Source organism: Orcinus orca, chromosome 5 (assembly GCF_937001465.1).
Source record: "Orcinus orca chromosome 5, mOrcOrc1.1, whole genome shotgun sequence".
In the NCBI taxonomy this organism is placed as follows: Eukaryota; Metazoa; Chordata; class Mammalia; order Artiodactyla; family Delphinidae; genus Orcinus; species Orcinus orca.
In genome coordinates this window covers 146,717,008-146,743,010 of record NC_064563.1, presented here as the reverse complement: position 1 = coordinate 146,743,010, position 26,003 = coordinate 146,717,008, and the positions used below count along the sequence as shown (strand labels likewise).

The following is a 26,003-nucleotide window of genomic DNA, read 5'->3' as shown; positions in this document are numbered from 1 at the left end:
AGCAATGACATCCATCCGAAGGAACCAGGAAGGCCGACTGGCAGATACAGCGCAAGGACAGCTGGGTAAGAAAATGGCAAGTCTCGGAAACGGAAAATACAGTCACTGAGACAGAAAGCTCAGGAGATGGGAGAGGACCGAGGACCTGTTGAAAAGAGGGTGAGCGAAGTGGAAAACAGACCGAGGAAGCTGCAAGAAGGCAAAACAGGGAGGAAAGAGGTGACGGTTTAATCACAAGCGTGAGCTCACACGCACCCCACACGCACACACACACACGCGCATGCACACACACGCACACGCACACACACACAGGAGGAGCTGAGAGGTGCAGAGGCTGGACAACACGTGTACGAGGAGCTCCCAAAGCGGGTCAGAGGGGGACAGAGAAGCAGCGACCAGGATTGAAGCCACGACACGTGGGTTGAAAACGCACCCCTAGCCCAGCACACACTGAATTTGCTGAGATTCTCAGTTGCAGCCGGAAGAACCCGTCCACGCTGGCTTTGGTGCAAAGGGGAGAAGGTGGGCCATGTGGGTCACCTGCCAACCTATAGGTGCGAGGGGGCGGCCAGGTGGGGACGCTCGGGCTGACAGAGGGAGAAAGGGGAGCGGAGGCGTGGGACAGAGTCTGGTGGCCCGCTGGACCCGTCATGAAGGGCTGCCGGGTGCTTTAAAGATACAGCGAACGGTCCAGGTGACACACGGGGACATGGACACTACAGGAGGAAGGAGCCACGCCCCCACCTGCCTCATGCTGGGTCCTTGGGGACCACAGCCTCACCGCCCTCCTGCACTGATGGGTCCGCAGGGATGCAGGACCCCACCCCCACCCCTCTGTCTGCACTCAGGGGAGACACGCCCCTCCCTGGGCACTGTGCCCCCGGCCTGAGCCTTTGCCAACTCGGGGTCCCGATCTGCTGTGGGGAATGATCTGGTAGCTCCACGGAGAGGTGACACTAGGCAGGGCCAGGAGGCTGGCGCCTGGGAGAGCAGAGGGGTGGTGGGATTCGCTCAGATTCCCCTAGTCTGTGCCCTCGGCGTGGAGTTGGCCGCGCTCGGCAGCCCTGACAGCCGCCCAGGGTGGAGGCTGGCCCCGGGAAGCCCAGGGTGCCCCAGGGACACAGGGCGGCCTCCACCGTCGTGTCTGTGGCAGAGAGCCTGGGTGTGGGCGCCCCCAGCACGGAGTTGGGCTTTCTGTCCTTGGAAGCTGTGTCACCTCCTATAATCCGGCCTGGGACAGCGGCGGGCCTGAGCCCGGAGACGGTGACCCACGAGGTCACACGCTGGCCCTGCACATTCACACGTGGCTGTCCGATGACTGCTGAGGTCTGGGGCTGTCCGCCCCCCCAGCTCAGGGCCCTGGGCCTTGCAGGTGACGGGCTAGCCACAGCCCACGCGGATGGCAGGCGGCCGGCACGGGCTCTACCTGGGGGCTGAGGGCGGGGAAGGGATCTTTGGGGCCAGAGGAGGTTGAGAGTGACTTGAACCCCCTGTGGGTCTTAGAGCTCAGCCAGGGCCCCGGGCCCACAGGGCTAAGCGTGTGACTAATGTCCTTCGGAGGCCACTGAGGCTCTGGTCTCAGACGCGTCCGTGCCCCCCCGAGAACTGGAACTTTCTCTGAGCTGCACCAGACCCGAGGCACCCCCAGCCGTACTCAGGATGGCAGCTGTCAGCTTCACCCTTGGGATCTCGAGGTCTCCCCTGTGGCTACGCAACCATTCAGACCCCAACCAATCCTCACTTAACAGCACCTCACTTCTTACCAGCTCCAATTATAATTTGTTTTCTTTACTTTTTTACTGAAGTATAGTTGGCTTACATCCCATTGTAATTCTTGATAAACAACTCGCGTAACTGGCTGTAGCCTTGCGGTTTTCTCCTCTGCAAGCCTCCCCCGTCCTGTAGCCCTGCAGAGCACAGTTCAGGCGTGGCTTGAATCTGTGTCTGCCAGGCTGCAGTCCTAACCGCCAATCACGCTTTTTATGTCAATCAGGTCTGCACTGCTGGAGTTTCGGTTAACAGAGGGAAAGGCCCTGGTCGTGTGACCCCGGGCCAGGGGGTCCCCTCATCTGGGAAATGGGAGTGACAGCAGAAGCTGACGTGGACACAGGGCCATCACCAGGGACAGGTGACGACAGTGTCGGGGACCGTCTCTCCATTCAGGGTCACTGGCCTGGCCCGGCTGGTGAACTCAGGTCCCCCTTCCCCACCCAGGCCAGGAGCCTCTCTGACCCCTCACCTGGACGCTGCGGTCCCCTCCCCATGCCCCGGGGCCTCTGTCCTCTCTCCCGCCACCTCATCCCCCTGCCCCACCTTCACTTGCTCACGTGTGCAATCTCCACCTGGGACGGTGGCCGCGGCCAAGCTCTGTCCCCTCGATACCCGTGCCCCCGCTGTCCGGACCCGGGGAGCCGCTGCCTCTCCTCCATCCTCCCCGGGCAGCTGGATCTCAGGGGAGCCAGAGGGGCTGCATTCAGGCCTGGTCCCCCGCAGACTGCTGCGTGGCCTTGGACAAGCCGGACTCCTTGAGCCAGGCTTTCCTGCTGCTCCTGGGGAGAGGCCGTGGCGGTGGAGCCCCAGGCGAGGGGGCGCTCCTGGTTGTGCCTTTCCTAGGCCACCGTCGGGGTCAAGCGCCGCCCCTCCCGAGTTCAGCTTCCCGCTGGCCTCACAAGGCCGTCGTGGGCAATGACGGGCGACGCTCGAGAACCTCCCAGCCTGGCGCCCTGCTCCCTCCTGGCCCCGCCCCCAGCGCCATGGCTCATTCCCGCCACCATGATATCCCCCGTCTCTTAGCTGCCCCTCCTCCAGGAAGCCCCTGGCGGAGGGCCAGTTTGTCCCCCCAGCCCACGTTCATTTCCGGAGCAGCCATGTAATTCTGCAGCGCTCTGGGCCCAGAGCTCTGGCCCATGTTCACTCCGCCGTCCCAAGGGCCAAGTGAGGTCCTTGGTGCTGGGAGGAAAAGGCCCTGATGAGGCTGATGTCCTGGGAACCCGCGGTGTTGTTGATTTTCAGGCTTCAGGTTAGGAATGGGGACCTGAGGACGTGGGGCTGCAGAAATAATAATAAAAACAACAGACAGTGTTGTTCTGTGTGGACAAGCCCGCCTGGCTCTGTCTGAGGGCAGGGACCCCCTCCCTCCCCCTTCAGACCCGCGGGGACACTCGGGGCCATTCCCGCACAGGAAGTTGTGGCTCAGAGGGTGGGACAGCGACCGCGACGTCGGGAGACGGTTCTGCCCTGCAGGGCCCGACACTTGCAACGCCTCAGAATATAGGCATGAAATTAATATCCTCTTAGTCTCAACCTCAGCACCGGCAGCAATCAGACCCAGCGTTTTCCAGCAAATGCAGGGATTCCGCGTTTCGACAAATGATGACGATGTGTACGTGCTGAAAACTTTTCTCTTTAGGACCATTTCCCCATCGTGGGAATATTAGGTTGAACCGCAGGATTTTTAAGCGGGAATATCTGGGGGAGGGGCTGTTTTCTGTCCTTGTTCGGGAGCCGGGAGGACAGGCCCCCGCAGCGAGAGGCACGCAGCTCAGGCCGCCCCCTCACGTGCCCCCTCCCTGCTGGGTCCCAGGAAGAGGCCCAGATGCCTTTCCCCTCCGGCTGCTATCAGTTCCTCGTCCACTTAGGTCATGACCTTCCTGCCGGTTCGTCTCTGCGCGAATGAAGTCAGCTCCCCACGTATTTGGCCGGAGGGCTGCAGACTTCCTATTTGGGAATAAAAACGAGCGAGGCCTCTGGAGTATTCGGGAAGCGGAGAGCCCTGGCTTCCGGAGAGGCTGGCGAGGGAAACCAGGGCACGGCTCTGGAAGAGCGGGGCCTCCCCAGGGGGGAAGCTGCGGCCAGGCTGCTCCCGCCCCCTGCGGAAAAGGGAGCCGCACCGTCTCATGTGCCCAGGCACGCCTCCCTTCCCAGCCTCTCGGGGCATGTGAGGTGCTGGGCCCGCGAGCCCCCAGACCCCCTCGCCAAGCGCGGCTCCTGGGGCAGACCTGACCCCAGAGGCTGGGGGTCCCAGGCTCTGCTGCCCTGCTGCCCGGTGTGGCCAATGTCGTGCACTGCTGGGAGCCCAGAGGCTGAGCCTGGGGGAAGTGGAGGCGTTTTTCCCTCACCGCCAGCTGCGTCTCTCTGTAGTGCAGCTCCTGCAGCTGACCTGGGCCTTGGCCACACCCTCTTCCTTCAGTCTCCAGGTGGCCTGGTCTCCCAGGGATGTGTTGGCTTCTGCCCTTGCCCGCTCTTCTGGTGCATTGGGGTCACCTCCCACTTTAACTGTCCTGGAATACTGCCTCAGCACCTGCTTCTGGGGGACCCCCCCAAGCGAGCCTCCTGCTTCTGCCTCAACACCCCCTCTCTGACCTCTCAGCAGGACCCTCACTCTGTCTCTCTTTCGGGGTCCCAGAAGCATCGTTATCCAGGCAGGGGGTGGGGTGGGGCTGCCCTTTGGCCTAGCGCTGTTTGCTCTCTGATTACCAGGGGAAGGCAGAGGCAGAAAAGGGGCGCGTGGGGGGCGCGAGCAGGCTGGGCGCCCACTGCATAGACCCGTCCGAGCGCTGGGGACTCCGGCCAGCGCCCTAGGGAGCTGGTGCAGCCCCCCGGGCCTGGGACAGCAGAGCCCCCTGGTTACACGTAAAGCTCTCATTACATAACCAGCGTGAAGATACATGAAAAGCTCCAGGCTAGTCAGAGCAGCTGCGGATGGACGAGAGCCTAGATGGACAGACGCCGGGAAAGCGGTGAGTAACGGCTGGAAAGCCCCAGCCCTGCAGGAAAGGGACGCTGGGCGGGGCAGCCCTGTGGGCGAAAACGGTGGGACAGACAGACGCAGGGGAAGCTGCCCGCTCCTAGGGTGGGGCCACACGGCCGTGCAGGCGACCTGCGGGGTCTGAGCTTCCAGGACGCCCCCCCCCAGCCCCCAGCCTCCGTCCCGCTGTCCTCGCCCACCTCGGCCGCTTATCTCAGGAGGGTCACGGTGGCGGTTCCCTCCCTGGGATGCAGAGCCCCATACAGACCCCCACCTGGCCCCCCAGCTGCTCTGGACAGAAGCCGAGCCCACCTCACCGGCCCTGCTGCCCGGGTGGGAAAGCAGGGTACCCAGACCCCGTCTGAGTCTCGGAGGCAGTGAGGATGGGGTGGGGGGACAGGGAGAGGGGAGGAAGGAGACAGGGAGGGGACCAGGGTGGCCTCAGAACCCTAGGGCCTGACTCCGGGACATGCCTGTCCCCTCCCACCGCCCCCAGCATCAGCCCCTCCCGGCACCACCAGGCCCCTTCCAGGCAGCCCGCTGCACACTCCCACCCAGGCTCCTGACGCCAAAGCGTCCCCCGATCTCTTCCCCTCACCGCTTCCTGGGGCCCCAGAGTGCACGGGCCCAGCCCCCACGTCTGAAGGGGAGCCGAGCCCGGAGGAGGGCGCTTTGTTCTCAGTTCCTCTGGTGGGGGCTGCCCTGTCCTCTGCGCCTCCCGCCTTCACCTGAGCTGTGCTCCGCGTGGCCCGAGGCCCTCCCCTCCCCTGGGCAGTGGCTGTCCCGCGAAAGCAGTTACTCCATCTCACTAAGCCGCGGGCCTGGGCTCCGGCTTCCTGGGACACAGCCCCAGACGCGTGCAGAGATGCGCGGCGCGTCCGCGCTGGCCCAGATGTCCAAGCCGCTGCCGCGCCCGCCCTCAGCCGCCTCCGGTCCCGTGAAGCGGCTGCCCGCCGGCCCTCTCTGGGGACCCTGTGGGTGCAGCGTACGTGCCCTGCCGGCCTCACGCTGTCCCTTTTTAGAGCAGTATTTTCGCCCAGGGAGATGCCACTGGTCACCCAGCCGCTCCTTACCCGGAGGCCCCAGTGCAGCAGCCTGGGGGTGGGGAGAGCCCCAGCACAGTCCAGCCGAGGGACAAGGACCCCCCCCCCCACTACATCCACCAACAGGAGCCTTCAGCCCCTCTTCCCTCAGGGGACTCTGGACATTTTTACCCCCAGCAAGTGGCCAGACATGGAATGTTCTCAGGGGACCCCAAAGTGACTCAGGATTGGAGGGTACTCACAGGAGCTCTGGGGCTGCTGAGCAAACCAGTCCACCTGGGATTTCAGCTCCGTGGGTGGAGACCCACTCCTGTCCCCCCGCAGTGGAGGGACATGGGACGCCAGGATGCTGCCCCACCAGGGAATGAGGGAGCCCGCCTGGGGGGGGCATGGGGTGCCCCAGCGGAGTGTGGCCAGCAGACCCACCGTCCCCCAAACAGCACCTCCGCCAGTCTTTGGGGTCCTGGAAGCCCACCACGGTCCTAGCGCTGGGGCAGAGGCTCAGACGTCACGCGTGGTCCCTGTTAAGTTCAGGGTTCGCGCTGGGTCACTGATAGCCTCCTGGTCCCCGATCCAGGACTCCCCTGCCTTTAGCCTTTCGCTCCCCACTTCCCGCCTGGCGCCCCGCTTGGTAATGTGGTTGCTGGCTTACCATGGAACTGCTCTTAGGAAACGCGGGCTGTAATCCTGAACCTCGGGCTGGGAGTTCACACCACTGACCTTGACCCTAATCGTCGATCTGACTGGGTTTCATCTCCATTTTACTGTTGGCTTCGTTTGTCCCCCTGGCTTTTGTCCCTCTTTCCTTGTTCTTATTTCAATGTTTGCCGTGTTCATTTAAATTTATCTATTGACTTTTTGGCTAGATCTCTTCGTAATTTTTTAAGTGGTTGCTTCCTGGTTATAATAGAACCCTAACCTTTCAGTCTACTTAGCGTTCATATTTTGTTAAGATGTTTGACGTGGACCATTTTTAAGGCCTTTATTGAATTTGTTACAACATTGCTTCTGTTTTATGTTTTGGTTTTTTGGCCGCGAGGCATGTGGGATCTTAGCTCCCCGACCAGGGATCAAACCCGCACCCCCTGAACTGAAAGGCGAAGTCTTAACCACTGGACCCCAGGGAAGTCCCTAGGGTTCATATTTAGCACTTCAAGTAACACGTAGCAGCCTTACAACCACACAGACCCCTTTCCCTCCTCCCTTCTTTAAAGATACTGTCCCACTGGCCCTCTGGCCTCCATGTTGGTTCTTACATTTTTGGTTGTTTTTAAAAATTTTGCACCTGTTATTTTGCGTCTGATGTCTTTTCAATGAATAGACTTTCTAAGACCAGATCTAGGTTTACAGAAAAATTGAGCAGGAAGTACAGAGGGCTCCCATCCCCTTCCCCTGGCTCGCAGGTTCCCGTCGCTAACATCCTGCATTAGTGGGGTGCACCTGCTACACCTGATGGCCTGTGTTGCTACCTTATTGTTAATTAAAGTCCACAGTTTGCATCAGGGCTCACTCTTCTTTTTAATTAAAAAAATTTTTATTTATTTATTTTTGGCTGCATTGGGTCTTTGTTGCCACGCGCAGACTTTCTCTAGTTGCGGTGAGCGGGGGCTACTCTTCACTGCGGTGCGTGGGTCTCTCATTGCAGTGGCTTCTCTTGTTGTGGAGCACGGGCTCTAGGCGTGCGGGCTCAGTAGGTGTGGCTCGCAGGCTCCAGAGCACAGCCTCAGTAGTTGCAGCGCCCAGGCTTAGTTGCTCTGCGGCATGTGGGATCTTCCCGGACCAGGGCTTGAACCCATGTCCCCTGAATTGGCAGGCAGATTCTTAACCACTGCGCCACCAGGGAAGTCCCCAGGGCTCATTCTTGGTGTTGTACATTTTGTGGGTTTTGACAAGTGTATAATGACATGAATCCACCATTATGGGACCACACAGAGCAGTTCCATTGTCTTAAAAGTCCTCTGTGCTCTGTGTACCCATCCCTCCTCCCCACAGCCCCTAGCAACCTTTTTCTGTCTCCAGTTTTGCCTTTTCCAGTAGGCCATATGTTAGTATCACACACTGTGTAACCTTTTCAGACCAACTTCTTCTACTTAGCAATACACATTCAGCATTCCTCATGTCTTTCTGTGGCCTCCACGGTGTTGGATGAGAAATCAGTGGTCGTGTGAACTGCTCTTCCCACATGTGTAATGTATCATTTTTCTTTAGCTGCTTTCAAGACTTTTTCTCTGTCCTTGTTTCTTAGCGGTTTACTTGTGATGTGTCTGGGCATATGGCGTTCTTCGACTTCAGCCTGTTTGCGATTTGCTGAACTCGTGGAAACTGTACATTTGCTTCTTCCCCCAAATTCGGGACATTTTGTGCTCTTATCACTTCAGATATTTTTCTGCACCATTTTTTCCTCATCTCCTCTGGGACTCAAATGACACAAATGTTAGATATTGTCCCACAGATCCCAAAGGCTCTGTTCATTTTCTTTTTCAGTTTTATATTCCTCTCTGCTGTTTAGCTTGGAACTTTTCTGTTGATCTAAGTTCACTGACTCTTTCCTGTCATTGCCATTCTGCTATTAAAAGTTGTCGATGAAAATAATCAATAAACAATCAATAATAAGACTAGAAAAGAGTTTTATTTGAGTCAAACTGAGGACTAACCTGGAAGCCCACTTCCCAGATTATGCTGAGAAACTGCTCTGGAGAAGCAGGGTTTTTAGCAGTTTTCTATCTTGTCAGAACAAAGAACATTAGCAAGTCAGGGATACATTTCTTTAAGGTTTCAAAAAAAAAACAGACTGGCACGTACCCAGCGAATCAGTGTGGACTTGGCACCTGAGAGGAAGGCTTATCATCAAAGGAGGACCAGTATTGGCCTCCCAAGAAGAGGGGCATTTAATCTTTTCTTTTTTTTTTTTTGCGGTACATGGGCCTCTCACTGCTGTGGCCTCTCCCGTTGTGGAGCACAGGCTCCAGACACGCAGGCTCAGTGGCCGTGGCTCACAGGCCCAGCCGCTCCACAGCATGTGGGATCTTCCTGGACCGGGGCACGAACCCGTGTCCCCTGCATCGGCAGGCAGACTCTCAACCACTGCACCACCAGGGAAGCCCTAATCTTTATTTTTAACATGGACATTGTTTACTTCTGGTCAGTGTGCTCTTTTCTTTAATAATTAAAGCAGATGTACAGTGTATGTTCGATAGGCCACAAACAGGCTGTTCTAGTCAGCATCAAAATCAAGTTAACTCATGCATAAGCCAGAACGGCTTTCCCGTATCTCAATATGTGAAAATTTCTTTTATCAAAATCCACCCAGTGACCTTTTAAAATTTCAGATGTTTTATCTTTCAGCTCTAAGGTTTCTATTCAGTTCTTTTTTGTTGTTCCTATTTTTCTACCAAGAATTTCTATCTTTCCATTCATTTCAAGTGTATTTTACTTTACCACCTGGGGCATAGTTACAACAGGTGCTTTGAAGTCTTTGTCAGAGAACGCCAGCACCTGGGTCATCTTGGGGGCATCTAGCGATTGTCTTTCTCTTGAGAATTTTGTGGTTCCTTGTATGTGGCGTAATGTTGGATTGCATCCTGGACCTTTTCAAGATTATGTTGTGTAGACTCTGGGTCTTGTTAAAAACCTCCGGAAAATGTTGGTTTTTCTTTTTCTTTTCTTTTTTTTTTTTTTGCGGTACGCTGGCCTCTCACTGTTGTGGCCTCTCCCGTTGCGGAGCACAGGCTCCGGACGCGCAGGCCCAGCGGCCATGGCTCACGGGCCCAGCCGCTCCGCGGCATGTGGGATCCTCCCGGACCGGGTCACGAACCCGCGTCCCCTGCGTCGGCAGGTGGACTCTCAACCACTGCGCCACCAGGGAAGCCTGGTTTTTCTTTTTTTAAGCAAGCAGTGCATCCACTTGGGTCAGACCATAAGTTCCATCTCACCTCCTGTGGGCCGTGGTCTCCATCCCAGTTCAGCTGTCAAGGTCTTTGCTGTGCTGCTGTAGGTCAGTCCCAAGCAGGGTTCAGCAGAGAGCCCAGGATGGGACCAGCTTCATACACAGAATCAGGAATCCTCTTCTCCAGCTCCTTCCTCTCCAGGATTTCTCCCACAGTCTTCAGCCCACGAGGACCGCTTTTCCTCTTCCTCTGTCCAATGATGGAGCTCCTCCCAGAGCGGGGGCTGCTCCTGTCTCACTGTTGTGAGTAGCAGGCTTTCTCCTTCACCAGGAGCAGAAGCCCACACTTGACGGTGCAAAGTCATTTTAACTGGTGTAGCTGGTACAATACTTTTAGGCCACTAGATTCAAGTGTGTAAAAATTGTAACTGTATTCTTCAGAGAATCGGTTTAACCTGTGTTTGGAAACCTCCATTCCCACTGATGGCAAGAAATAAATCTTAGTCAGATCAGAGGAAACCATGTCTTTTGTACTTTATTACATCTAGAATTTTCTCTTTCCCCCATCTTGCTGGTGAATAGTGATATAGAGGTTGGTCAGTGGGTGATTCTAGTGAGTTTCTGGGCTGCCTGGAGATAGCGGTGGGAGGGGCTGCCGTGGTTCACCCTCCCAAAAACCTGTTCCGGAGGCAACTCCACGGGTGGGGCTCCAGCTACGAGGGGTTTGACTCCAGTTACAAAGCTGCCCCGGTGACCACAGAAGCCGTGTGCTGTCTGTGGGGTCTCTCTGGCCCTCCCAAAGTGCCATGTAGGATGGAGAGCAGTGGGGTGACCAGCTGCAGCTCCTGGAGACGACCACGTGCGTCCACCTGTGCCCAGGCCGTGCACACCCCTCGTGGGCTGGGAGCTCGGGGCCTGCAGGCATCCTGCTGCTGACCTCCCCCTGTGGGCTCTGTCCTGAACTGTGGGAAGGTCATGGGGTTGGTCAAGCCCATCATTTGCCTCAAATCTGGGGGGCAGTGCCACAGCAGGTACTGGTGGCCATCCCTGTGACCTGCCTGTCCTGGCTGTCCTAGATCTGTGTATGTTTTAGTTTACTTTAAATCACCTAGTGATTAAATAATTACATAACCACTGTCCATTCCTGCCCAAGTCTTCCCATGCAAGGGGAGCTCCAGGAAGAGGGATCATGTCCACGTGGCTTCATGCACTGCCTGGCACACCAGGGTCCACGGGGGGCTGGCCCTGAGACCCGGGCCCGTGAATGCCACGCTCCGGCCGGCTCATCTCTTGGGAGCATTGAGGATGTGGCTGTCATTGTGCAGACTGAACAGATGTTGGGAGAGGTGATGGGACTCCAGAAGCTGAGCTCCAGCAGGGATAGGCCGCAGACGCTGGGGTTTAACCCGGAAGCCCACAAACCTGTGGAGATACGGACAGAAAAACGCTGAAAGTTTCCAGGAAGCAGCAACTCTGACACTGTTTGCAGGGAGGTGGGTGGCTAATGCCAGGTGTGGCCAGGGGACTGCAGAAGAGGGTCCTGGATTTGGCCTGGGGAGGGAGAGCCCAGGTGAATCTGCAGAGCAGGGAGGCCCAGGCGTGGCCGTAGTCCAGCGGGTGTCACCGGAGGACTGATCAGCTGCTCTAGAAGGCAGCGCGGTCCTGGCCGAGCCACACGGGTCCTTCCCCGACCAGCTGGCACGTTATCCAGACGGTGGCGAGGACACGGCATCCACGCGAAACCTGTGAGGCTGCCAGGCCTCGATCTGGGGCGAAGCCTTGAATTTTCCTCTTGGCAGAGCCGGACTCGGAGGAACACCAGCTGCCAACACAGCAGAAGGAAAACCTGTTTCCTTTACGTTCGTAGGAAGAAAACTAAAGTTCAGAACAAGCGCCTGATAAACCACTAGGCAGACTCATCAAGAAGAAGAGGGAGAGGACTCGACTCCATAGAATCAGAAATGAAAAAGGAGAAGTTACAGCAGACACCGCAGAAATACAAGGCATCCTGAGAGACTGCTACAAGCAACCGCGTGTCGATAAAATGGACAACCTGGAAGAAATGCACAAATTCTTAGAAAGGTATAACCTTGCAAGACTGACAGGAAGAAATAGAAAATATGAACAGACCAATCACAAGTAAGGAAATTGAAACCGTGATTAAAAATCTTCCAGCAAACAAAAGTCCAGGACCAGATGGCTTCGCAGACGAATTCTATCAAACATTTAAAGAAGAGCTAACACCCACCCTTCTCAAACTCTTCCAAAAAATTACAGAGGAAGGAACACTCCCAAACTCATTGTATGAGGCCACCATCACCCTGATACCAAAACCAGACAAAGGTACTACAAAAAAAGAAAATTACAGACCAATAGCACTGATGAATATAGATGCAAAAATCCTCAACAAAATACTAGCAAACAGAATCCAACAACACATTAAAAGGATCATACACCATGATCAAGTGGGATTTATCCCAGGAATGCAAGGATCCTTCAATATACACAAATCAATCAATGTGATACACCATATTAACAAATTGAAGAATAAAAACCATGTGATCGTCTCAATAGATGCAGAAAAAGCTCCTGACAAAATTCAACAGCCATTTATGATAAAAACTCTCCAGAAAGTGGGCATAGAAGGAACCTACCTCAATATAATAAAGGCCATATACCACAAACCCACAGCAAACATCATTCTCAATGGTGAAAAACTGAAAGCATTTCCTCTAAGATCAGGAACAAGACAAGGATGTCCACTCTCACCACTATTATTCAACATAGTTTTGTAAGTCCTGGCCAAGACAATCAGAGAAGAAAAAGAAATAAAAGGAATACAGATTGGAAAAGAAGAAGTAAAACTATCACTGTTTGCAGATGACATGATACTATACATAGTGAATCCTAAAAATGCCACCAGAAAACTACTAGAGCTAATCAATGAATTTGGTAGAGTTGCAGGATGCAAAATTAATGCACAGAAATCTCTTGCATTCCTATACACTAATGATGAAAAATCTGAAAGAGAAATTAAGGAAATGCTCCCATTTTCCACTGCAGCAAAAAGAATAAAATACCTAGGAATAAACCTACCTAGGAAGACAAAAGACCTGTATGCAGAAAACTGTAAGACACTGACGAAAGAAATTAAAGATGATACAAACAGATGGAGAGATATACCATGTTCTTGGATTGGAAGAATCAATATTGTGAAAATGACTATACTACCCAAAGCAATCTACAGATTGAATGCAATCCCTATCAAATTACCAATGGCATTTTTTACAGAACTAGAACCAAAAAATCTTAAAATTTGTGTGGAGACACAAAAGACCCCGAATAGCCAAAGCAGTCTTGAGGGAAAAAAATGGAGCTGGAGGAATCAGACTCCCTGACTTCAGACTATACTACAAAGCTACAGTAATCAAGACAATATGGTACTGGCACGAAAACAGAAATATAGGTCAATGGAACAGGATAGAAAGCCCAGAGATAAACCCATGCACCTGTGGTGAACTAATCTATGACAAAGGAGGCAAGGATATAAAATGGAGAAAAGACAGTCTCTTCAATAAATGGTGCTAAGAAAACTGGACAGCTACATGGAAAAGAACGAAATTAGAACACTCCCTAACACCATATACAAAACTAAACTCAAAATGGGTTAAAGACCTAAATGTAAGGGCAGACACTATAAAACTCTTAGAGGAAAACTTAGGCAGAACACTGTATGTCATAAATCACAGCAAGAACCTTTTTCACCCATCTCCTAGAGAAATGGAAATAAAAACAAAAATAAACCAATGGGACCTAACGAAACTTAAAAGCTTTTGCACAGCAAAGGAAACCATAAACAAGACGAAAAGACAACCCTCAGAATGGGAGAAAATATTTGCAAATGAAGCAACTGACAAAGGATTAATCTCCAAAATATACAAGCAGCTCATGCGGCTCAATATCAAAAAAGCAAACAACCCAATTCAAAAATGGGCAGAAGACCTAAATAGACATTTCTCCAAAGAGGACATGCAGATGGCCAAGAAGCACATGAAAAGCTGCTCAACATCACTAATCATTAGAGAAATGCAAATCAAAACTACAATGAGGTATCACCTCATACCAGTTAGCATGGTCATCATCAAAAAATCTAGAAACAATAAATGCTGGAGAGGGTGTGGAGAAAAGGGAACACTCTTGCACTGTTGGTGGGAATGTAAATTGATACAGCCACTATGGAGAACAGTATGGAGGTTCCTTAAAAAACTAAAAATAAAACTACCATATGACCCAGCAATCCCACTACTGGGCATATACCCAGAGAAAACCATAATTCAAAAAGACACATGCACCCCAATGTTCACTGCAGCTCTATTTATAATAGCCAGGTCATGGAAGCAACCTAAATGCCCATCGACAGATGAATGGATAAAGAAGATGTGGTACGTATACACAATGGAATATTACTCAGCCATAAAAAGGAACAAAATTGGGTCATTTGTAGAGATGTGGATGGATCTAGAGACTGTCATACAGAGTGAAGTAAGTCAGAAAGAGAAAAACAAATATTGTATATTAACACATGTATGTGGAACCTAGAAAAATGGTACAAATGAACCAGTTTGCAGGGCAGAAATAGAGACAGATGTAGAGAAAAAACGTGTGGACACCAAGGGGGGAAAGTGGAGGGGAGTGGTGGTGGTGGGATGAATTGGGGATTGGGATTGACGTATACACACTAATATGTATAAAATAGATGACTAATAAGAACCTGCTGTATAAAAAATACATAAAATAAAATGCGAAAATTCAAAAACAAAAGAACAAACGCATGGTGAGAGAGCGCTCAGTTTTGTCTCCTGGAATCCGCAGGTGCAGGTGTCATCAGAGGAGGTGGAACTGGGCGGGCACGATCTGGGTCTCAGGCCAGCTTTGCCAGGAAGCACCCACGTGACCCTGAGCATGCTGCCCACCTCCCCAGCCTCAGTTTCCCCGTGTGCAAGTCGAAGTGGTTGGATGAGAGCGAGCTGGTGCCGCCGTGACTCCTGACATTCTGGTCGGCAGAGTTCTAAACACTTAAAAGTGAATCGCCTGCGTTTAAAAGGAGAGCAAGTCACCTAAGCTTCCAGCCTTCCTGACAGTCAGTCTGCAAGTGGTCCACCTTCCCGCGTGGCTCCAGTGTGGGTGGGACACCCGGTCCCCGGCTCACTGCCATCCCCGTGCCACCCCTTCTCGCGTCCCTTCCTGCCCGGCCTCTGTGGCCACTGACTTCTCACACCTTGTGTTGGCGTTTCCAAACGCCACACCCGGAGCTGCCAGGCCTGAGGGAGCGGCCCTACTGCCCTGGGAAGCGGTCCGTGCCGATGGGACAGCCCCCTCTGTCAGCTGATGGTCCCCTTTCAGGCCGAGGCCCTGGCATCACTGCACTCCTGACACTTTCAGTTGTTAACAAACTCGAGCTGCACGTGGTTAGCGTCCCAGGTCTTGGTCTCCCCGGCGGGCCCGGCTGCGTCAGGTTAGAGGGGAAGGACAGATGCCACACCCAGAACCGCTCACCTGTCTCCTGAGGCCCCACGCGCCAGGCGGCACCCAAGGCACAGGTGCACACACGCTCGCACGTACACACGCACACGTACAGATGTATTATCTACCCACACAGGCATTCCGGCCCTTTCTCGTGCCCCCTGCGCTGTGTCTTTCTGGATTCCATCCACCTCCAAGGCCTTTCTGATGTAGCTCTGTTGGGAAAGGCGGAGGTGAGGACACACAAGAGGAGGGGCCGGGGTCAGATCCGTGGAGCGTGGGCCTTGGGCTCCAGGAGTTCTAGTCGGCCAGGGAGACAGGAGCAGGTGCCCGGGAGGGGTGGCTGGGGCCCTGGGGTCCGCGGGGCATCACGGGGAGGGGCTACGGTCTGCAGAGATGTGCTTCAGCGTGCGGGTTTGGGGAGGGTGAAGCGACCGTGGTCTGGTGCAGTGGTGAGGGGCCAGGAAGCCCCCAGCCCCGGTCCCAGTGGAGGGGAGGGAGGGGAGGGAGGGAGGGTGCAGGGAAGGCCAGGACAGTTACAGCAGGAGACGCGGGATGCGCAGGGCCAGGGGAGGCTCTGCCGTCTGGTGATGCCCTCTTGTCTCAGAAGGTGCACGGAAGGTGAGGGGGTTGGGATGGGTGGGAGGTGGGCATGGGTTGGGGGCGCAGAGCCACGTGGGCGGGGAGGGGAAGCCCTTGGAGCTGTAGGCTTCTTATGTGTCGATGATGGTTGGGACAGGGATGCAGGCACCTGGAGACGGCTCTGTGGGTCTCAGGCCGGCTGGGGGAGATTAAGGTACGAGTGAGTGAGTGAGCACAGGTGTGTATGAGTGATTTGGGGGGGTGGTGTGATGTACGTGCATGCGTGTACGATGTGTGTGTGTGAGTGGTGTGTGTACTTGATATGTGTGTGTGCATGTGTGAGCGGGTCCCGGGGCGGGGGGTACACTGGGGCTCAGCCCCTCTCTCCTCCTGCAGATGGAGGTGCAGACATCAGCCTACTTGCCAAGTTCAGGCAGAGGGAATTTCCCCAGGCCTGGAGCCTGGCGTTCCACCCCGAAATAAGTGTTTTGAGAATTAAGAAGGCGGCCACTGGAACTCTTAAATTTTTTTTTTTAATGCAAGGGATTTAGGGAAAATGCGAATAACTTCAAGGGGCCATCCTGAGCTCAGGACATTACGGTCAGCATGGTTGCTGGCCCTGAGCAGTGAAACCAGAGCTCCAGAATGTTCTGGGCCCCCACAGTGTCAGCTAGGCCTTCTGTTTCCTTCCCGAGCCAGGGAGTGGGACTGGCAGACTTCAGGAAGTTTTCAACAGGGATTGAAAGAAGGCCACACTCGGGTTAAACCGACCAGTCAGGGTTCCTCGAGTATTTGGACATTTCCAAAGACTGAACATGCACGGACTTCGTGATCTGAAATGACAGGAAAGTGCCCTTTGAGGGAAACTTGTGATTCCCGGCGTTCCTAAAATCTCTTTAGTGTTGAGTTCTGAAGAAGTGACGGCCAGGCCCCTCCCTTGGTGGCCTCTGCTTCTGCAGAAGCCCGCGTTGCATGCTGTCCGAGTGGGTGGAGATGGCAGGATGTGTTGGAATTGCTTTGCTGGGGACACTCCGTCTCCCCTGTGGTTTCCCTCGGGGCCTTGTTTGGATGGGGTGTCGGGGGCCTTAGTCCCCAACTCTCTGTTGGAGGGTGACTTCTAAAGGATGTACCTGGAAATGCAACCCGGGCATTTCTGTCCTGTTGGGGAAGCTGCAGCCGGACGTCAGGGGCACCAGCGGCTCCCAGAAAGACTGTGACTTGGGGACGACATCAGGGTGACAGTGGGGGGCAGAGGGTCAGAGCTGGCTGGGGACCAAGGGCACATCACAGTCGCTCAGCTGTGGCCCAGGCTGTGGTGGGCTTGGAACTCACTTGGAACTCAGGATGGCCTTGGGTCAAGGAGGGCAGGGCCTTTGGTGCCATGGGAGTTTTCCAGAAGGGTGGTCTCCAAGTTTTTGTGATCGCCATGGACTGCATGTTCGTGCCCCCCAAAATCTTATGTTGAAACCCCAATCCCCAGTGTGATGGTGTTAGGAGGTGGAACATTTGGGGGTGATTAGGTCATGAGGCTGGAGCCCCTGTAACTGGGATCAGTGCCCCTTTAAGAAGAGACCCCAGAGGGAGCTCGCTTCTCTCTCCACCAGGTGAGGACACAAGAGGACGCAGTCCACAGCCAGGAAGTGGGCCCTTATCAGATGCCAGATCTGCCAGTGACAGAGTGTTGGACTCGCAGCCTCCGGAGCTGTGAGACATGAACGTCTCTGTTGTTTAAGCCCCCAGTCTGTTGTGTTTTTGTCATAGCAGCCGGAGCTGACTAAGACACCGACATCCCATCTTTTAACAGTAAGGAGTATTTGAGGAAATACTCTCAATATATGCAGATGCATTTATTTTTGCGTGTCACGTGGACCAGCATACTAAAATATTATACATTATAAAGTATAGGCATCTTAAACACTTTAGAAAGATGAGGTACAAAGCGGCATAATGGAAAGGTCCCTAGGTTCTCCTCGTGCGTTTCTGGGGCGCACGCGTCTCCCCTTGTTGTTTTGGCCCTGGTTTAGAGTTGGGGGCCGTAGAGAGTTTAGCCTCACAGGAAGCACAGGCTTGCTTTTTGCTGCTGTTAACTTTTTGTCAAACATTTTAAACTATTTATTAAGAATCTTTCCAAACAACATTAGAGTGCAGAGCATCATGGTCCATTTTATTTGACCTACTAATCCCCTCCCCTGCTCTCCTCACCCCTTCCTCTCCCTATAGGTTCTTTTAAAGCAATCCCTGGACCTCACTTCATCAGAAAAGTACTCTAATATGGGGCTCTGCATATTAAAGGACACCTGCTTTTTAGAGTTGGTGCACAGTTTGCTAGGACGCTGCAGGCTCTCTGAATTCTTCGTTTCCCTTCCTTCTCCCCTTTCCCTTTGCTTCCCCTCACCTCTTCCTTCCCTCCACCCCAACTGTCACTCACTGATTGAAGACACCGGGTCACGGGTCCAGTAGAGTCTCCTGTGTCCTGGATTTGCTGGCTGCTCCCCTGTTGTGGCATTTACAACGTTCCTCTGTCCCCGAGTCTCCTGTAAACCTGAGAGATCAGCTCCACCTGTTACCAGGAGGTGCAGGAGCTGGGTCATGAGGAGGCTGCCCCCCCCCCCCAAGGACAGCAAGTGACACGGTCCCCTCTTGGCCCGGCTCTGCCCTCACCAATAGGACCGTGGGCACATCCTTCACCTCCTCGGGCCTCAACCTTCCTGTATGTGGAGGTCGGGCTTGTTCCGACGTATCCAAGGAAACAACAGCTCTGGCAGTAGAGGAGCTGGCCGATGTCCTTCCCCTGGGGATCTAAGAGGGAGCAGAGCGCTGCCCTGAGACCCCCTGAGTTACCTTGTCCCCCACCATCATGAAAGGTACCGGCTCCCCACAGGCTGGGAGAATGGAGAACACAGCCCCTGGATGATTTGCTGTGAGGCCTCCTCTACTCCTGGAATCCTGGCTGAGAGGAGCTGGCGAGAGGAACGCTCTGCAGAGAAATATCGAGGCATGTGAGAGTGTGTGCTTAGAAAAATGAATTTACTCCGAAAGATGGGCCTCAGGCGAGGAGGGAGCAGTCCTACCCAGTCGCCGTCGTCAGGAGCAGAGTTCGCTACTGCCCGCTCCCCTGAGGCCCCGAGGGCTGCTGTGGGCCAGGTGGTGCTGGCTGTGCGGTGGGCACAGCCCTGGCCCCAGGCTGGCCGCGGGCATCCAGCTCCGGGGGGCAGGTCTGGTGGTCCTCATCGGCTCCTTCCTCGAGGGAGGTTCTCCAAGGATGCCCCAAACACCGCGTTCCAGCGGGCCCCTCACCAGGAGCCTCCTTCGCCTGTGCTCCCATAAATCATGTCTCTGGCACCATGAAGCCACGTGGAGACTTGTCAAAGCAAACCCGGGCTGGCAGAGGCCTGTCCCAGCCCGGCCCGCAGGCTCCGGATGCCCGGCCGGCCGCCCAGACTGTCGGGCTGCCCAGATCCCGAGGTGGCCCGTGTGGAGCCGTGTCTGAGGGGCACGGGGGGCCTCAGGGGTGCGGCTGGTGACCTACACAAGCTGGATTTGTCCCAAATGACCATGCTGCAGCCTGACTCTCCTCCTCCTCCTTTTTAAATTCATAGACAACTTTTTTAGAGCACTTTTCCCTATATGGAGAAATTGATGGAAAGTACAGTCTCCCACCTCCCCGCCCCCATTGTTTGCATCTGGCTTTGGTGGCTACACTCGGTACAAGTGATGAGCTGGCGTTGATACCCTGTCATTAACTAAACTGCGTAGTTTACATCAGCGGAAGGCATACATACCTGGCCTGTTACCCTTTATATGACAGTATGTGAGAGTCAGAGCCAGGCAAGCGGGCGACACCATCCAGGCTCCTTCACGGTTTTTCTGCTTTTGCGCTTGAATCTGTACAAACTTTTCCTCAGGTGGTGGGGCTGGTGTGTGGGATGATTCACTGCTCAGGATACCAGGAGGGTCGAGGCTGGAGAGGCTGGAGAGGCCTCAGTCTCCATCTAGGGCAGATGAGGAAAGGGTGAGCGGCAGCAGCTTCTCCAGGACCTGCAGCTTCTCCAGGGCCTGCAGCTTCTCCAGGACCTGCAGCTTCTCCAGGGCCTGCAGCTTCTCCAGGGCCTGCAGCTTCTCCAGGACCTGCAGCTTCTCCAGGGCCAGCAGCTTCTCCAGGACCTGCAGCTTCTCCAGGGCCAGCAGCTTCTCCAGGGCCTGCAGCTTCTCCAGGACCTGCAGCTTCTCCAGGGCCTGCAGCTTCTCCAGGGCCTGCAGCTTCTCCAGGGCCTACAGCTTCTCCAGGGCCTGCAGCTTCTCCAGGGCCTGCAGCTTCTCCAGGACCTGCAGCTTCTCCAGGGCCAGCAGCTTCTCCAGGACCTGCAGCTTCTCCAGGACCTGCAGCTTCTCCAGGGCCAGCAGCTTCTCCAGGGCCTGCAGCTTCTCCAGGACCTGCAGCTTCTCCAGGGCCAGCAGCTTCTCCAGGGCCAGCAGCTTCTCCAGGACCTGCAGCTTCTCCAGGGCCAGCAGCTTCTCCAGGACCTGCAGCTTCTCCAGGGCCAGCAGCTTCTCCAGGGCCTGCAGCTTCTCCAGGGCCAGCAGCTTCTCCAAGGCCTGCAGCTTCTCCAGGGCCAGCAGCAAAAAAAACCTCCCCCCACCATGTGGTCAGTTGGGTTAATCAGCTCTGACCCTGCAGGGGAGGGGGTAGCCTTAGCCTGAGGCCTCAACAGGACCACCTGTCAGAACACAGCAAGTCCTCATCTGCACAAAGCGTCCAAGCACGAGCGTGCACGTGTGCATTGCCTGAGTGTGTGCTGGCTGGTGTGTGCTGTGCGTGTGCTGTGTGACCAGGTGTGTCTTGGGTGAGTGAATTGCATGTGCGTTGCACGCATGTTGCATGAGCATCTGTGGTGTGTTGCACGTGTGGGACGGGGGGGCAACCCCTGGGCACCGGGAGGATGGCATCATGGTGACTGTTGGCCTGAGGAAGGAAGTGGTGACTGTGTCAGAGGAGCGTCAGGAAGTAGACACAGTTGCAGAACCGAGGCTGTAGCTCATTCCTTCCTGAATCTCTGGCTTCCAGCCCTCCGGGCAGCGCGATGCAGGGTCCTTCTCATCCTCGCAGCCACAGCATGTGGTGGTTTGATCCTTCGTCCGCTGCTTCTCCCCACACCAGGCAGAGGCCATGAGGCTGGGCTGGGCTGAGCTGCCGGCCGGGAGCAAGGCTATGGTGGGCAGCGGCCAGATCAGGGCTTCCTGGGACCCAGCACGTTAAATTTGCTACTTGTGATTCACCACTGAAGGCAGGACTGCTGCTGCGGTCACGACCACACCTGGAATGACACCAAGTCCCCGAGGAGCCCCGTGGAGGGAGGGGGCTGCCCCTGTACCCCCGCCTCCCCCTTCCTGGGCTCCAGGCATCTACCCAGGCTGCTGCTGAGGTGGGGAGAGCAGAGACCTGGCTTCTCTCCTCTGATGTCTCTATTTGTCATTCGAATAGATCAAAGGCCAAAGGCACCTCTGGAGTCCTGATTTTAAAGGAAGGAGAGGTCAGAAGTACAGGCACCTCCCATCCGGCTCTAGGAAATCCCAGGCTGCATTCTGGGTCACTGCTGCATGGCCAAGGGGCTTGGACCCTCCTCCCTCCCCGCCTCCCTCCCCCTCCCACCATCCTTCCTTCCACCTTCCTCCCTCTTTGCTCCCTTCTTTCTTCATTCAGATCTTCATGGGGGGCCTCCTGGGGCTTGGCTCTGGGCTGGGTTCCCTGGGAGCTCCATGAATGGCCTACGAGCTAGTCCTTACTCATGAAGACTTTCAAATTGAAGTGAGACCCCATGTATCGAATGAACAAATGAACGCTGGGCACTTCCGTGTGCCAGGCTTCTCTTGCCGGAGCTGAGGGTTGTAGTGATGGTGGGGATGATGGGGGAGGTGTCGGTGTTGGTGAGATGTTGGTGATGGTGGAGGAGGTATTGGCGAGGTATCACCAGCAGGTGATAGCGGCGGCGGCAGCGCTGACAGAATGTTTGGGGAACTTGCTCACCTCAGTCAAGTGGACTCAGGATGTTTGCTGTGGACTCAACTGGACCAGCAAGTCTGGGGTCACCCAGCTAGGCTACTGGACATCTGTTTGCGTGAGGACCCAGTGGGGGGCAGCCGGAGATGCTGGATGGCCAGCTTGTGCCCAGGGTGGAGACTTCCTGGGGAGGGGGCATCATGGGCTGCCCGCGGCAGCTTTCCGGGCAAGGGCAGGAGGCTGCTGGGAGGGGGGATTCGGCATTGCTGGTCAAGTGCACAGCTGTCAGTCGCCGGGTTGGCAGCACGGACTGTGTAATGCGCTGTCTCTGCACCCAGCCCTTTAAAAGTCACGAGCCTGGCAGAGGTGTCTTGTGGAGGCCGCCCGATGGGACCGTGGCCTTTACTCCAGGGATGCAGCAGCCCAGGGTCTCCTGGGGCGGGCGGTGGGGGGGCACAGAGAGCTCACTCTGTCACAGTTGGAGCCTTGGGTGACTTCTGAGTAAGGGATGGCTAGGTCTGCAGGCAGCTGCTCAGGCACAGGGGATTCCTTAGAGGTTCGATTCCAGGGAACAGGGTGAGGGAGGGGCTGAGGGGGCGGGATAGAGGAGAGCCAGGAGGGGCAACGAGAGGCCAAGTGCCTGCGGCACTGTCCCCGCGGCCGCAGCTGGAAGCACGGTCTGCTGCTGCCCACCTGCCCCGTGGTCTCGGCCGCCGTCACGCACAGGGAGCTGCTTCTGGGAGTGGCCGCCTGTGGTTAGGTGGAGGCTCTGGGGGACGTGGTCCTGCCAGGGCAGCCGCTTCTGCCCTTGTCTTGCTGCCCGCGGAGTGGCCAGGAGGTAGGGAGGGCCCGCGCCTGCAGGGACCAGACCCCGCCCCGGCCCTGCCTGTGAGCAGCCCCCAGGGAAGCGGAGGGCTGAGAAAATCAAGGGCATTCAGGGGCAATGCCCTGCGGACAAAGTCAGTTCGGGAACTCCCTTCGGCAATGTTCCCAGCCCCCAGGAGAGGGCCTGTGCCCGCGCTACGTGGCGGAGCCTCTCAGCTGTCACCCCAGGAGGTGACGTGAGGACAAGAGAAGAGGGGTTTGCGAGGCAAAGGGGCCTCCAGTCAGATATGGGGAAGCGGCTCCTGCAGCCGAGGAGAGGGTCACGCTGAGATCGGCTCTGGGCCTGCCCGGGGGTCCCAGGGGGGTGGGACAGATGCCAGGTCGCTGCTCCTGGGACACACCCCAACCCTGCCAGCCACACCGGAGTTCAGTCAGCAGCCCCCGCTGGGCCAGGGCAGCCCAGCCTGGGGCCCAGGGGCCCAGGGATGCTGGCGGCTCTCAGAAGACCTCCCATTCCACCCTCACCCCCTCCCTTGACCAGCCCCGCCACGGAAGCGGGGGGCCCCCAGTGACCCCAAACCTAACACTAAATGTCACAATAAGAAAAGGACATTATTACATGTTTGTTCATGTGGCCGGGGACTTCCCTGGCGGTCCAGTGGTTAAGACTCCACGCTTCCAATGCAGGGGGTGCGGGTTGGATCCCTGGTCAGGGAACAAAGATCCCACATGCCGTGCGGCACGGCCAAAAAATAAAAATAAATAAATAACAATAAAAATAATTTTTTTTAAAAAAAGAAGGTGAGGCTGGGAAAAACCCCTGCTCCCCTGGGCAAGATTTTCTAAAAAAAATGACGCCTGCCCCAGCTGGAACCCCCACTGAGCTGTTTTCAGGGCTGAGGTTGCTGGCTCTGCCCCACTTTCCTTTTTTTTTTTCTGTAAGAACATTTGACATGAGCTCTACTCTCTTAACAGATCTTTAAGGGCACAGTACAGTATTAGGATTTATGAACACAATGCCTGTAAACAGAGTTCGAGAGCTTATTCACCCTGCGTAACTGAAACTGTACACCCGTCCCACAGAAATTCCCCATTTCCCCTGCCTCAGCCCCTAACAACCACCGCCTACTCGCTGCTTCTATGATTTGGTTATTTTAGCTTCCACGTGGAGGTGGAATCATACGTTATTTGTCCTGTGCTGGCTTGTCTCACTGACCATAATGTCCTCCAGATTCCTCCGTGTTACCACATACGACAGGATTTCCATCCTTTTAAAGGCTGAATTCTACTCCATTGTATGTATGGACCACATTTTCTTTCTCTGCTCATCTGCAGATGGACACTTGGGTTGCTTCCCCATCTCGGCTGTTGTCAATAGTGCTGCAGTGAACAGGGGAGTGAAGATATCTCTTCCGGATCCTGATTTCAATTCTTTTGGATAAATACGCAGAAGTTGGACGGCTGGATGATTTGGTAGTTCTAAATTTTTGTAGAACCTCCATTGTGTTTTCCATAATGACTGTGCCATTTTGCATTTTCACCAGCAGCGCACAAACAAGGGTTCCGGTTTCTCTGCATCCTCACCAACACTTGTTGTCTTTTTGCTGATATCCATCCTAACAGGTCTGAGGTGATATCTCATTGTGGTTTTACTTTGCATTTCCCTGATTTCAAAATACGTTACAAACCACAGTGATTAAAACAGTACGGTATTGACGTAAAAATACAGACATATAGACTAATGGAACAGAATAGAGAATCCAGAAATAAATCCACACATATACAGTTAACTGCCTTTGGCAAGGGAGCCAAGAACACACAGTGGGGAAAGGACAGTCTCTCCAACAAACGGTGCTGGGAAAACTGGATATCCACACGCAGATGAATGAAGTTGAACACTTATGTTACACCAGACACAAAAATCAAAATGGGTTAAAGGCTTAAATGTAAGACCTGAAACTGTGAAACTCCTAGAAGAAAACATAGGGGAAAAGCTTTGTGACATTGGTCTTGGCAATGATTTGACACTAAAAGCACAAGCAACAGGAACACAATTAGTCAAGCAGTATTGCAACAAACTGAACAGCTTCTGCACAGCAAAGGAAACAATCAACAGAGTGAAAAGGCAACCTACAGAATGGGAGAACATATCTGCGGACCTGATCACTGGTTCATATTCAAAATATATAAGGGATTCCTAAACTTAGCAGCAAAAATAACTAATAACTTGCTCGAAAAATGGGCTAAAGACTTGAATGAACATTTCTCCAAAGAAGACACACAAATGGCCAACAGGTACATGAAAAGATGCGCGACAGACAAATGTCACTAATCATCGGGGCTGAGCTCTGGACGTCCAGGCGCCGTGGGTAGCAGGGCTGGTGGGGGGTCCACGCTGCCCACGTCCAAATGCTGCTTGGCCACTTCACACATATGTCTCTGGTGGGGAGTCATTGAATGCTCTGTGCCTCGGTTTCCCCATCTGTCAACGTGAGGGATCATGGCCTGGCCTCCGCAGGGGAATGGGTGTAAGTGAGGTGGCTGTGTGATGTTCCACGCAGGGCCAGCTCTCCGTGTGGGTGGACCGCTAAGCTCGCTCACCCTCCCAGCACCGGGAGGTGCGCTGTGTTCCACAGATGCTGGGGTGACCTCAGAACAAACGATGAGCACGACTGTGGTCAGGGGCCCCCACCTCCCATGGCCTCGTGCTCTTGGCATGTCCTGAACTTCTGCTAGGAGACCGGCTGTGCTGTGTCCGTCTGTCTGTCCGCTTCTTTCTCAGGCATACATCCGGCTACACCTTTTCACAGCTGCTTTTCCAACCAGCCCCCGGGGATGGCTTTCCTCTGCCCATTTCATGGATGAGAACCCAGAGGTGTGGTGGCTTGCTCAAGGCCACACAGCTAGGTGGAATTTGGGGGGTAAAATCTGAAAGGTGGTGGGGTTCCGGAGCTCCCCTAGGTCACCCGTGATCGTGATGGCCAAGGCCGGGACCCAGGTGGGAGCCACTGCAGAGACCCCAGGTCCCTGGGTGCAAGGGGTCTCCTAGCCCCAGGGACTGGGGGTCATGGGGCCTGCCCCCCACCCCAAGCAGGGACGCCGAGAAGCAGAGTGGCCCCGGACACCCCACCTCCTCCACATTTGCACACCCGAGGTGGGGTTCCCCCCAGAGTGTTCAGGATTCCCATGGTGAGCCCCGGGTTTCCTGAAGTGAAGAGCCCTGTCCACGCCAGCCGAGGTGCTTCATAACCCCAGGGCTTCCTGCTCTGCGTAAAGCCGTGGGCGGTCGCGCCCCCCTCCCGCGTGGACACAGGGGTCTTGGCAGTCCTGCGACCCTGGACGAGTTACTTAAGGCCTGGGAGTGTGCGGAGGACCCTTCTGCTTGCGGTCAGGGAGAGG

At 55.0% G+C, this 26,003-nt stretch overlaps 2 protein-coding genes across 2 annotated transcripts in view; both read left to right on the top strand.

Annotated features, from left to right (window-relative positions):
- SIK1 (salt inducible kinase 1) overlaps positions 1-26,003 on the top strand; it is a 94,988-nt gene that overhangs the window by 29,180 nt on the left and 39,805 nt on the right. The window lies entirely within an intron of this gene.
- On the top strand, positions 4,134-12,158 carry LOC125964520 (proline-rich protein 36-like). Its single transcript, XM_049710421.1, has 2 exons — positions 4,134-4,248; positions 4,657-12,158. Exon 2 carries the CDS (start codon positions 5,217-5,219, stop codon positions 6,156-6,158), a length of 942 nt encoding a protein of 313 aa, XP_049566378.1. The 5' UTR covers positions 4,134-4,248; positions 4,657-5,216; the 3' UTR covers positions 6,159-12,158.

Excerpts from the sequence above, each read along its gene's own strand:
- LOC125964520 (XM_049710421.1), top strand. The coding sequence starts at position 5,217 with ATGCCTGTCCCCTCCCACCGCCCCCAGCATCAGCCCCTCCCGGCACCA.